Raw genomic sequence first — 13,726 nt, forward strand, 5'->3', positions numbered from 1 at the left:
GTTGCTTATAGTTTATGGTTTAGAAAATCACATACCATTTGCACAGCTCACCAAGAAGCCAGCAGAGTCATCTGCAGCCTAACTAAATGAAGAAAATTGTCCATTTCAGATTAGATACTAGTAAGGCCATCCCACAGAAAGGCCCATAGTACTGGGGTTTCTTGTACATTATCACGAACGTTCATTCAGACTCTACCTGCGTAAGTTTCTGCTACTGACCTTTGACGAGTTCCACTGAGACCATGATATTTAGAATTGGTATAATTCCATGCCCTATCCATCTATGTATTCTGTATTTATTGTAACCGTTTGATTATTTTGTGCTCTGTGTTCCTGGGTAAATAAACATGACATGGTTCTTGCCCCCATAGGAGGTCTGTAATCTTGTACAGAAGAGGGACAGTTCAAAAAAGTAAACCTTTTTCTGTATGTAAAAGTACAGAATGATGTTAAGTTTTTACAGAAGAACAGAGGATGAAGTGATACAGAACAATAGGAGAACATGATTGGCTGTCAAGGAAGATGCATTTTAGCAGAGAACTGAAGGGTGGGAATCCAGCTCTGTAGGGATGGCTTATAGTCAGAGGAAGAAGAGGTGTGAAAGCTCTGAGAAAACACGCCTGGCATGTCTGAGGAACTGTAAAGATGCTTGTGAGCCTAAAGGATAGTGGGTAAGAGGGAGGATCCCCTAAGATGTGGTTGGCGAGCTAGACAGAAGCCATAGTATGCCTCTTCCCGAAACAGTATCTTGAAAAAATGACACCAGGTCCATACGGTGAACATTGATAATATTCATATAGAAAAGACATGTTCATTCTTTCCTTACATGAACATTCTGAGTAACCAAATAACTGGAGAAAGTTCTTTATAGAAGTTATTCTTTATAAAGTTGTTTATATGAGAATAAAGTATATAAGAAGTCTTATAAAATGAAAACATCACTTTTTTGCCATTCCTAATAAAATAATAGGTTTTAGGCAGTAATAATCTATGGATACACAAATGATTAGATAAAAAATTGAGGGGGGGAACTTAATGGAAAAATCAGATTGACACTCCTGAACCCATTGACTAAAAAGCAGGATATTTGCTATTATGTGATTCAGTAAGAAATAACCTGAATCTAGTGAAGCTTCCACTCAGTCTTTCTCAGCTGGAGTTCTGTGCAGGAATTGAGCACTGCAGAAAACCGTGACACTCCTGGGACAGTTCACAGAGCTGGCATTCTCGATAAATAAAAGGAGGTTAATTCATTGCATGGAACAGATACCTTAAGGTGTTAGAGCATAAATCTCTCATGAATTGGAGAAGGGCCCTCAATTTAACTGCAGAAGTATACAGAAAAGAAGGGAAATTTAGGAACAAGTTAAATGATGCCACCAGGCAGCAATTAGCCAAATCTAGAATGTCAAGAATGGGACACTGTAAATGATGATTTTGTTAATAAATCAGTGACATTAAAAGAAATGTAGGGAGGGACTTCCCTGGTGGCACAGTGGGTAAGAATCGGCCTGCCAGTGCAGGGGACATGGGTTCGATCCCTGGTCCAGGATGATTGTACGTGCCACAGAGCAGGTAAGCCCATGCGGCACAACTACTGAAGCCCGTGTGTCCTAGAACCCTTGCTCCAGAACAGAAGCCACTGTGATGAGAAGCACGCATGCTGTAACAAAGATACCTAGGGAGAAGGATGAACCATTGGTTATAGAATAAAAGTAACTGAAAGGTGTAACCGTCAAGTGCATATTGTACAGCTTCTTTGGACCTGGATTTGAATCTTCAAGACGATAATTTTGAAAAAATTTGGGTAAATTTTCAATCACCTGGATATTAGATATATTGAGGAATTGTGATTTTTGTGTATAGCAGCATCATAGAGTTTATAGTAAAATAAATATACAGTTAGAAGTATGTACAGAGGTATTTAACAAATAATATGATGTCTGGGATATATTCTAAAACACTAGAAGACAAAAAAGTGACAGCAAATCAAAACAAGAAAGGGCAAAAGTTTATTATTTCTTCTGCTTTTCTGTAGGCTTGCCATAAATGGTAAAGAAGTATTTTATGGTAGGCGGGGAACATTTTTCCAGTTTTTTAAGAGACCAAGTGAGGAAGTTCCTGCCAAGCAGTTCTAGACTAAAGTCCATGTTATAGGCTCTCTTGCATGGACTTAACTGCAGTTAAGACTTAGAGTCACCGCAGAACCACAACCGATGCCATTGATCTGGAACTTGTTAATTAAGATTTTGTAGCAATTCAGAGGTGGTATGGGCTAAAGTTTCTTTTTTTAGTTTGTTAGTAATGGTATTTAGTAATAGTAATGATATTTTCATTAAAGTAATGCATGTATATAAATCAAATGATGTATGTATTTAGTATACTGTATAACGTGAACTACACATATAATTTAACATTTTCTAGGCACCATTTTAAAAGAAACAGCGAGATTAAATTTTAATAGTATATTTTATTGAACGCAGTATACAAAGTATTGTCATTGCAATATACTGCCAGTAGTATAGAAATTATTAATGAGAAATTTAAAATTCTCTTTCATACAAAGTCTTCAAAATTCAGAGGACAGCAAATCTGTTAGGACTAGCCACATTGCAAGTGCTCTGGAGCCACACGTGGCTCGTGGCTACCAGACTGGACAGCACAGCTATCGAAAGAGCTCCTGGTGATGAGATCTTGTTCCTCTGTACCCTTACCATCCTGGTTCCCATAGGCAGCCTTGGTTTTAACTGCTTTAGTTATTCTGTTGTTGCCTCCCTGTTTGGTACACATTTACGTATGTCAGTCTTGTTTTTTCAGTTTTCAGACAGTGCAGCCCACCCAGCACCTTGGTGTGGAGGTCTGTCTTGCATTGCCCATCTCATGACTTCTGGGCTAAATTGTTCTGAATTATTTTAGAAATTTCCCTTTCTTGTGGTTATTTGGTTACGTTCTCTCCTGCAACCATCAATGAAGACCTCTGTGCTTTTTTCAAAGTTATTAAGTGATAAGCAACGTATATTATTATGGCTCTGATGATGATATAGGCAGAATTGTGTGCTAGGATTACATTTCCGTCTGTAAGATTCTAATGTCATGACCCTACTTAGGCCACCAGTGTTCCGAACATCAGAGTCAAGTAAATCTAAACCATCAGTTCTTAAAATCATGTTGAATTTTAATCCAGTACTTATTTAGACTGTTTCCTGAATGTTGTTAATGTCTCTGGAGTTTCTAATATTCTTTCTTTTTTCTTTCACTGTATAACTTGATCATGTATTCTTCCACCTGCTTTAGTAACTGTTACTAGTAACCCTGTAGGTCTTCTGGGTCCTCCTTGGCTGCTCTCTTGGGTTGAATCCCTTGTTTCTTGGCTTCCTTGTCATTCTCTTATAACTTCTTAGGAAAACTGTATGGATAGACACTGCATGTCTGAATCTGTCTTCCTCTGCCTTCACATTTGATTGAGGTTTTCTGGGGATTGCAGAATAGAAACAAGGCTGGAATATCAAGGAGGAGGTTCTGGGAATAATCAAGAGACAGTGGGACACAGTCTGCCTGGTGGAACCTTGGACTCAGCCAGAGAAGTCCAGCCTAAAACAGGAGGGAGCGAAATGGAAAAGGAGAGAAAACAGAGTCTAGACCATGCCAGGTTTTCAGCCCCAGGCTTTGAGAGCTCTGTTCTCCTGTTTCTCGGTATTAACACTCTCACCAGGAAGTTAGATAACAATGTAAATTAGTTAATTAAAAGTTGGTATCATGGCTTCTGATGTAGTTTGGTGGCACCCTAGAGGCTTGTCTGTTGCCAGCATCTACAAACTAGCAACCTGCTAGTTGGCTTTCCAGCCACACCCTTAAAGCCTTCTTGCCCACTCCCCTGCTCCCTCATCCCTTAAAATTCCTACTCAGAGAGCAGCCTTAATGGGAAAACAGTTCTATTTTTATTAACAGTAGACTAAATCCAGACCAGCAGCACAGTCCTTTTTCTTAAATGTAATTGTACAGCTGAGAGTCATCATGCATATGAGGGGGGGTCAACAACATGTGAGGGGAAATACAAGATAAATAACAAAACCAACCCTGGAAGATGATTCAGCTGAACTCTTTTAAAAACTGTGTAGTTCTGATTAGATTGTGGAAGGAGTTACATTCGTGAAACCAAGAGGCTATTAAGAGAAAAATATAGCCAGAACAGGATTACAGAACCCATTGCTGAAATTAAAACCTTTCAAAGGACAGCAGCAGAAGCCAGACAAGGAGGGGGAACAATATGTGAAGAGAAAGGGGGAGATGTAGAGAACCAATTCAGACTATCAGGAATCCTTGAAAGAAGAAAATGAAGAAGAAACAGCATGTGGAAGAGAATTTCCAGGGATGAAAGGGGGGCCTGTTGAAGGCCCAGTACAATGACTGACAAAAGATAACACCAAGAAAATTCATAACAAATTGGTGGAATAACAAGAAAAGGGGGAAGAGTGTAAATGTTTTCAGAGAGAGATCCATATTGTCAGTACAGCTTTTTGCATACACAAAAAACAAACATAAAAAAGCTGTTGTCATCAAGCCTTGTGGTGGCAGATGAGAAGATGTAGGTTGCAAATTTGCTGTATTCTAGCCTGTGGCTTCCTGTTTATATCCTGCTTATCTTTGGGAAATCTAATATCACTTTAAATTTTGATTTAAAATTTAATTAAAATTTAATTAGTAATTTTCTCATCCCGTCTCTACCTGTTCTCTGTAAATCACACTATATCAAAAATGTTACTGCATTTGAATGGAAAGTATCTTTAATATTGAAATAGTGATTTCATCCATACAATGGAAAACAAATTCAGCAGTAGGAAATAGCAACATAATGTATGTGTTAATATGTTATTATTAGTGTTTGTGTATTATGTATTTATATATTGTTGGCTTTTATAGGGATTATATACCATATTTCATCAACTGTAAGATGTCAGTAATTACTAGAAGCATCATTATCCCATGAGGCCCTGAAAGAAAACACTGCAGATTAACTCATGACATTATAAGGTGGATTTCAGAGATGTTACATGTGGGAAAATGTGGATTTTAGAATCAACAGAATATACCTAGCAGTATATATTATGCAGTAGACTCATTTTCTTCAGTGGAGACTTCGGTTTTCTAATCAATTTTCTGCTCATAAAAATTACAGATTAGCTCTTTACCAAAACTGCATGTCTTTTATTTGGAGATGGCAGTTCAGGGAACTATTGTTTAAAAAGAAAGTATAGGTCTTCCTTGGTGGTTCAGTGGTAAAGAATCTGCCTGCCCAGTGCAGCAGACACAGGTTCAATCCCCGCTCTGGAAAGATCCCACTAAGGCTGTGTGCCACAATTATTGAGCCTGTGCCCCAACTGAGCCCATGAGCCCAACTACTGAGCCCATGTGCCACAACTGCTGAAGCCTGTGCGCCTTAGAATCTGTGCTCAGCGGCAAGAGAAGCCACTTCAATGAGAAGCCCTTGTACCACAAGTAGAACATAGCCCCCGCTTGCCACAACTAGAGAAAAAGCTACTCAAAGCAACGAAGACCCCAGCACAGCCCCCCCGACCCAAAAAGAAAAAGAAAATATATCTGAGTAAGAAAATACCTGCATAAATATATACTAAGATGTTCATCCTCTGTATGTAAATAGAGTTATGGGTATTTTTGAATGTTTTCGCTTTATCTTTGTGACCTTTCTCTAATAAGCATTATAATTTTTGTTAAAATTTTTAAATGGTAATTTCATTTTAGGAAAGGGGAAAATAACCAATTATCTGCAAAATTTGGATGTAGGATACACCACTCCAAAGAACTATGCTACACAGAATTTATCTCTTCGTCTGTATATGTTAACTTCTGCTTTTCTGTCAAGCTTTTATTTGTTGCATACATGTGAAAGAAATGCTTACATACAAGGATTTAATTAAGTCTGTTTATACCAAGAATTACTATAATTACTAGAACACAGTTCCACTGCGTATTTAACCACCCAGGTCTGATGAGGGAGTTACAGGGAGGTCTGATGAGGGAGTTACAGGGGAGGAGAACTTTGGTATATAGAATTTAACTGTGTTTTTTTCCACTTTAATCAGGATTATAACCAAAACTGATGTGTGAGAGATGACAGAAGAGGAGGCCATTAGTCTGCCTAAGAATGCCCTGCCTTCTGCAGCTCTGTTTCAGAAGACCAAGAGGGTGTTGCATATTTCTGGGGGTGATACAAGAATCTAGGCTTGTATTTCCATGTTTAGCCAAACAGGGCTGGAAGCAACCATTCAGTTTTGTCAATCTCACTGGACAGTGTGGGCTTACTGGAATTATTCCAGTTGTCGGGCCCTTTGGTTGTTATTATCTTGCAAATGTGTCAGAGGAAAATATGCAATTACAGCAGTGACTGCACCGCTGGCACATAGCATTTATTAATCCTGAAGACAAGTGTATGTACTGTTTTTCAGTATGTTTATCACGAATATGCTAGAACTATTTCTTGAGAGCAGACCTTTTTATTACTTTTGTGTGAACTTATTTAACAACTGTAATTGTTGTGTCTAAGGAAAGTTCTAGAGGTTAGGTATTTAATTGTAAATATGAGAGGAAACTTGTAATTCAGAATAAAAATAGAAAAGCACAGGTATCTCGGAATTCACATCTTAAGATACATGGAAAAATATTAAATTGGTGGGTTAACTTTTAACAGACGGTAGCATTTTAAATTTCTAAAGATTGATCTTGTGTATATATGTATATATATATAATATGCAGCAGCATCAGTTTTATAAACATTGTTTGACTTTATTAATACTAGATTATATAGTCTCAGCCTTAATTCTACATTTATGTTATTTTGTAATTTTTTATTACTATTTTTAAAGAGTTAAAGAAGTTGTACACTCCCTCATTAAGGGAATAAAGGTCTGCTAGAAATTTGCTGCAAAAATATTTGGAATTGTGTATTAATTCATGCTAATGTATGTCGATATATGTCTTTGTGTCAGTCCAGGACTATTGGTTTGTGAAGTTATTTTGTAAGGAAATACTTTTGGTACAGTTTTGTGGCCCAGCAAATGTGTGTGTTTTTTAATCCTTTCTGAATATACAGTGAGGTTAATAAAGAAGATTGTGTCTTCCTGTTGAATAGGTGTGTTTTCCTTTTTCAAAATTTAAAGTTCCATGAAAATTACCTTAGTGTAAATTATTATGATGTTTAACCTCGCTTTATAATTGGAAGGCATTTAACTGTTTTGTTAAAGAAGCAAAATGGCAGTGTTAAGAATTAGTTAAAAGAGAGAGTAGATTCCTTTTAAGTAAAACTAACTACTTATTAGTTATTAAATATTAGTATCAAAAAGATAAGTTTCATCTTCTAAGTATTCTCAACTTTTTGAGGTTATGACTTGGTTACTTACAGTTATTATTAATATTTTTAGTCTGTAACTTTCAGATACTATTAGTAAAAAAGTTTTAATTTGTATCATTTTTGTACATCTAATGTCTGCTAAACATTTTCATGGAATCATTTCATAGTTATGTAATTATATTTATAAATTTACTTTTATAGATGTTAATTTAAGATAATATTATTTTGCATGTCTTTTGAACACTTCAAAAAGATTGCTACATTTTAGCAGGCATATGTTTAGATTTAGAGATAAGTAGCAGCATTAAAATTTGTGGGAGGACTCTTGGTCTAAAAAGTAATTATCTTAAATATAAGGTGAAGTTTCTCCACATCTGACCCGTGCAGGCAGTTATTTCACCTATGAATTCATCAATAATTTGAGTATCTGAAAATACTAGTTAGAATTAATTCCCTTTTAGAGAGAAATCAAATTCGTGTTAAAAGAATCACTATTCCAAGGGACAAGCAATAGAGAGACATTAGTTATATTGTTTTATATTAGGAGGCCTAATTTCAAAGTAAAATAATGTCTGATAATATAAATTCCTAGTGTTCTGATTCTTTACACTCCAGTAACAAATAGCATGAGGTAGAAAATATTTAAATCTTTGTATAGTACCATATTTAAATCTTACTAGTAGAATTTGTTTATATCTTTTTCACTTGTCTCTCGTCACTTATTCTTAACTTTTAAAATTCTTGGTTGAAATGGAACATAATGTCTTATTTGTCTTATTTCCTCTTAGTGGGAATAAAGAATTATGTCACTTGACCTATTTATTTGATATCCACTGATGAATATTTGAATTTTCTTATTAGGAATAATTAAACAATAGGAGCTCACTTTTATACTATACAAGGCCATTTCTTTATGTTGGGCTTGAAATGACAGGATAATACTTAAAAGAGGAATCTTATATTTTGCATTTCTTATGATTTCAATAGTTCTGCGATATAAGTGAATGCCAAATTTAGTGAAAAAATACACTTCCATGTTTTCGTAAACTAGAAATATGCCTTGATTTGTTAATCATATTGCACATTTCTCTTCAATAGTTTTTGCAGAGTGAATTTCGTCGATGAAGAATTGCTGGGAGTTCCCTTATGGCCTAGTAGTTAGGATTCCGGGCTTTCACTGGAGTCGATCCATGGTTGGGAACCGAGATTCTGCAAGCTGCACAGTGTAGCCAAGAAAAAAAGGAATAACTGTTGACAGTTCAACTATGGTCCTTGGATCAAATATTAATGAAAAGTCAAAAGAATCATTTTTTTCAATGTGCTTAATAATAATATATTGAGCTCTGGCTACATTTGTGTTAAATGTTCATGTGTTGATTGGTGTTTTCATAGTAGAATATAGATGTGAAGGACAGAGGAGCCTGGCATGCTACAATCCATGGAGTCACAAAGAATCGGACATGACTTAATTGCACAGGAACAATTGGTTAGAATGAAATACCAATTTCATAAGACATTTATAAATAGGATTATTGGGCTGTTTCAAAGTGTAAAATTAAAAAGTACTTGGCTTTAGTTTGAAATACAGAATGGTTTTTATCAGAACATTCATAAATGCATTAATTTAGCAAATACATATATCTGCTATATGCAAACCAGTGTGTCCAACCTATGGAAGAAGATAATAGCTACCACATGCTGAGTAAAACATTTACATGTAATTTCATACATGTTTGATCCCCAAGCTAAAGAAACTGTATAAACTCTGCCTATGCTAATCTAGGCTTTAAAACTCACCAGCTTCAAGACTAGGACAAATTATTTAACCTGTCTATATCAGGTTTTCTCATCTTTAAAATGAGATAGAAAAATCTGGCTTAAAACTCAACATTCAAAAACTTAAGATCATGGCACCCAGTCTCATCACTTCATGACAAATAGGTAAAAAATGGAAGCAGTGACAGATTTTCTCTTCTTGGGCTCCAAATCACTGCGGATGGTGACTGCAGCCATGAAATTAAAAGAAGTGTGCTGCTTGGAAGCCCTGACAAACCTAGACAGTTTGTTAAAAAGCAAAGGCATCACTTTGCCGACAAAGGTCTGTCTAGTCAAAGCTATGGTCTTTCCAGTACGCATGTATGGATGTTAAGAGTTGGACCATAAAGAAGGCTGAGCACTGAAGAATTGATGCTTTTGAACTGTGGTGCTGGAGAAGACTTGAGAGTCCCTTGGACAGCATAGGAGATCAAGCCAGTCAATCCTAAAAGAAATCAATCCTAAATATTCATTGGAAGGACTGGTGCTGAATCAAGCTTAAATATTTTGGCCACCTGATGCAAATGGCTGACTCATACCCTGATGCCAGGCAAGTTTAAAGGCAAAAGGAGAAGAGGGCGGCAGAGGATGAGATTGTTGGATGGCATCACTGCTTCAATGGACATGAACTTGGGTGAACTCCAAGAGGTGGGAGGGACAGGGATGTCTGGTGTGCTGCAGTCCATGGGGTTACGAAGAGTCTGACATGACTTAGCAACTGAACAACAATATACCTATTTTGTAGGGTTTCATAATCAAATGAAACAACTGAATGGTGAATGTAGTTTGGCATTTGGTAGATTTCCTATGGATGTCATTTTCTTCCCTTTGTTAAGGCAGTTATACAGACGATCACTACATCTGATTAGAGGCATGTGTGAATTGTAGGGAGATGATGGAGCATGTGACACGAACTGGACCTTGATGGGTTTGTAGGATTTATGGGTGCTGTGATTTGGGGAAGGAAAAGTAGAATGCTACAAGCGAAGACAATGAGACATAAAAGGCAGCATTTCTTTGGAAGGAACTTAAACTGACTGAAGTCCAATGGAAAGTAAAATCAGATCTAAGTTGGAAACAGATCTCTAAGACCTTGGGCTTTGAAGAAAATATTGAATCAGTACATGTAAGTTTTTCAGCAGTCCTAATTAAACCTATGCTTTTAAGAATTAAATGTGGGGGAATCCTCTGGCAATCCATTGATTAGGACTCTGTGCTTCCACTGTCGGGGTAGCGGGGGGGGCACATGGGCTCAACCCCTAATCCGAGAACTAAGATGCTGCCATGGTGCCACCAAAAAAGAAAAATGAATTCTATGACAATATTAAAGAATTAAATGTGCAGGGTGCAACTTTTGCTAAGACAGCCTGAGGAGCTCTGCTGACCCTGCTCCCCAGTAACTGGTGAGAAGTATTAAAAGTAACCATTTAAAATCTCTAGGGACTTGCTTGGTGTTCTCAGGGTTAAGAATCCGCCTGCCAGGGACACGAGTTCAATCCCTGGTCAGGGAAGATTCCACATGCCAGTGAGCAACTAAGCCTGTGAGCCCCAACTACTGAACCCACAATGCCCTAGAGTCCATGCTCCACAACAAGAGAAGCCACCGCAATGAAAAGCCCAGGCACTGCCACTAGAAAACAGCCCCTGATCACTGCAACTAGAGAAAGTGCTCATGCATCAAGGAAGACCCAACACAGCAATAAATATTTTTTAAAAACTTAACCTAAAACTTCCAAGAATGACTCCTAAGGACAGAATTAGTAAATGAAGAAACATTTAATCAAGAAAATATAAGAAAATTCTGCAGGGAAAGTTGAGAATCTGGTATTTTAAACCAAACCTGATTGGCCCACCTCCCAGCTCAGCAAGGTGGAGACCCCAGTCCAGAGTGCTGCAGCCAGGAATCTCACGCCCCGTCCCTCTACCTCCCAGCCAGGAGGAGCAAAACTTCAGTGCTTTCTTACTGTGCCCACAACTGTGTTTTGCTGGAAACTTAAGTCCCAGGTCAGTGTCATCAAGTGGCGAGGGCTGTCTCCTTCCTCCCAGGCCCCACTTGTAGAATGGAGGCTCCGCCCTAGATGTGGCGTGCTGAGAATAATGTAGCCTTGATAGCCCTTCCTCTGGGCCGCGAGGTGGTGGTTCCAGCCCAGGAGAAGTAAGCCAAGAGGACCTCAGGTAGTCCCCTCCCTACCATGTTTAGCCCATAGAGTACAGTGTTACTCAGAAATTTGCCATCATCCCCAGCTTCAAAATCCTGGCTCTGAGATTTTGTTTGGGAGGAAGGAGGGGAGATAAACATGTAAAACAAATAGTTCCTAATCACTTCACAAAGGAGCTGGCTTTGTTTACAACATGGAGAAATTTAAGAGCATTCTCAAGAAACAATGGAGGTTGTATAGGAAATACGGAAGAGGTCCATGGATCTAACGAAGATAAAGTATATAGGCTGGCTAGCTTTCAGGAATAAGAAACCTGGAAGAAGCCCTTCTTGGGTCTTTAAATATCAAACACCGGGAACAAATATTAAATATCAAGGAACAAATATCAAACGCCAGGAGATAGTGAAGGACAGGGAAGCCTGGCGTGCTGCAGTCCGTGGGGTCACAGAGTCAGACACGACTTAGTGACTACACAGGAACAACCTCAGAAACTTCATCCCCCTCAAAAAATGAACCAGCTATTCATGGGTCTAACACCTTTAACATCTGATTGCAGGGTCAAGGAAAGAGAAGAGAGTCCCAGCAACACTTCTGTTATCCCAAAGTGACTTGGGGCATACCTGGAGCTGTGCCTCCCTGAAGAGGAACGTCCAACTTAACACTGGAGGATGGATGGGGACGTAGATTTCACTAAAATAATCTGGGAGGGAAAAAAAGTAGGGCTTCCTTGGTGGCTCAGACAGTAAAGAATCTGTCTGCAATGCAGGAGACCCAGGTTCAATCCCTGGGTTGGGACGATCCCCTGGAGAAGGGAATGGCTACCTACTCCACTATTCTTGCCTGGAGAAGCCCATGGACAGAGGAGCATGACCAGTTACTAAATTAGGAAATAAGCCCCAGAGGGGGTTGAACCAGTACCCAAAGTTGCTACAATGCGTTATCTAAAGTGTGCCCTTTCCAACAAAAATATGAGATGCAAAAGAAATTGGAAAGTATGACTCCCACACTGGAAATAGGGCAGCAGAAACTGCCTGTGAGAACTACTAGTTGTTAGGTTTAACAGAAGAATATTTTGAAGTAGCCATTGTCAATATGTTCACAGAACTAAAGGAAAGCTTAATTAAGGAATTGAAGGTACAAGGACAATGTCTTTGTCAAATTAATGATATCAATAAAAAATTTTTATATAGAAACTCTGGACTTGAACGATAACTGAAATAAGCAATTCACTAGAATGACAACATTTATCTGGCAGAAGAGAGAATTAGTGAACTTGGAGATAGAATAATAAGAGACTAGGCAGTTTGACGGAGAAGGCAATGGCACCCCACTCCCGTACTCTTGCCTGGAAAATCCCATGGACAGAGGAGCCTGGTGGGCTGCAGTCCATGGGGTCGCTAGGAGTCAGACATGACTGAGCGACTTCACTTTCAGTTTTCACTCTCATGCATTGGAGAAGGAAATGGCAGCCCACTCCAGTGTTCTTGCCTGGAGAATCCCAGGGACGGGGGAGCCTGGTGGGCTGCCATCTATGGGGTCGCACAGAGTCAGACACGACTGAAGTGACTTAGCAGCAGCAGCAGCAGGCAGTTCAAACAGAGAAAAAAGAATGAAAAATGAGTAGAGGCTAAGAGAAAGTGCACCTAACAAAGTAGGTGGACATATTTTTCAGTTTCACAATTTATTATAAAAAGCAATAGTTATGCAGACAGAGTTCAGAAAACCTCTGCCTCTATGGTCAATTGATTTTCATAAAGGGTGTCAAGAATCAACCAAAGGGAAAATAGTCATCTGTTTGACAAATAGTGCTGAATCAACTGGACAGTTAGCAAAAATGAAATGATCCCACCTCATACCATGTACAAAAATTACCTTAAAAAAGATAAAAAACCTAAATAGAAAAGCAAAAAAGTTTAACTCCTAGAGGAAAACATAGAGGTAAATCTTCATGGCTTTGGATTTGGTGAAGAATTCTTAGATATGACACCAAAATCTAGAGCAACAAAAGGGGATAATTGGATTTCATCAAGATTAGACAATTTTGCTTCAAAGCATACTCTCAACATGAAATGGCAACCAGCAGAATGGTGGAAAATATTTACAAATCATATACCTCATAAGGGACATATCGAATATATGAAGAACCCATGTAACTGAGTAATAAAAATACAAACTCAATTTAAAGCAGACAAAGGAAAAAAAATAAAGCAGACAAAGGATATGAAGAGATATTTCTCCAAAAAAAAAAAAAATACACAGATGCTTAACAAGCACATGAAAGATGTTTTATCATTCATCAGGGAATCAAAACCACTCAGACACTACTTCACATCCACTAGGATGGCTAATCAAAAAGTCAGATAACAGCGATTTGGTCAAGAAGATG

At 38.1% G+C, this 13,726-nt stretch overlaps 1 protein-coding gene across 2 annotated transcripts in view; it reads left to right on the forward strand.

Annotated features, from left to right (window-relative positions):
* Positions 1 to 8,946, forward strand: part of SMCHD1 (structural maintenance of chromosomes flexible hinge domain containing 1) — a 120,580-nt gene extending 111,634 nt beyond the window's left edge. The window contains exon 48 of one of the 2 annotated variants that reach the window (XM_043443864.1): positions 8,465 to 8,946. In XM_043443864.1, coding sequence (XP_043299799.1) covers positions 8,465 to 8,528 — 64 coding nt within the window. In that variant the 3' untranslated portion in view covers positions 8,529 to 8,946. Of the gene's footprint in view, positions 1 to 6,101; positions 7,145 to 8,464 lie in introns of those variants that run through there. The other variant, XM_043443865.1, reaches the window with a different exon arrangement.
* The last annotated feature ends 4,780 nt before the right edge of the window (positions 8,947 to 13,726 follow it).

Source organism: Cervus canadensis, chromosome 23 (assembly GCF_019320065.1).
Source record: "Cervus canadensis isolate Bull #8, Minnesota chromosome 23, ASM1932006v1, whole genome shotgun sequence".
NCBI classification, from domain to species: Eukaryota; Metazoa; Chordata; class Mammalia; order Artiodactyla; family Cervidae; genus Cervus; species Cervus canadensis.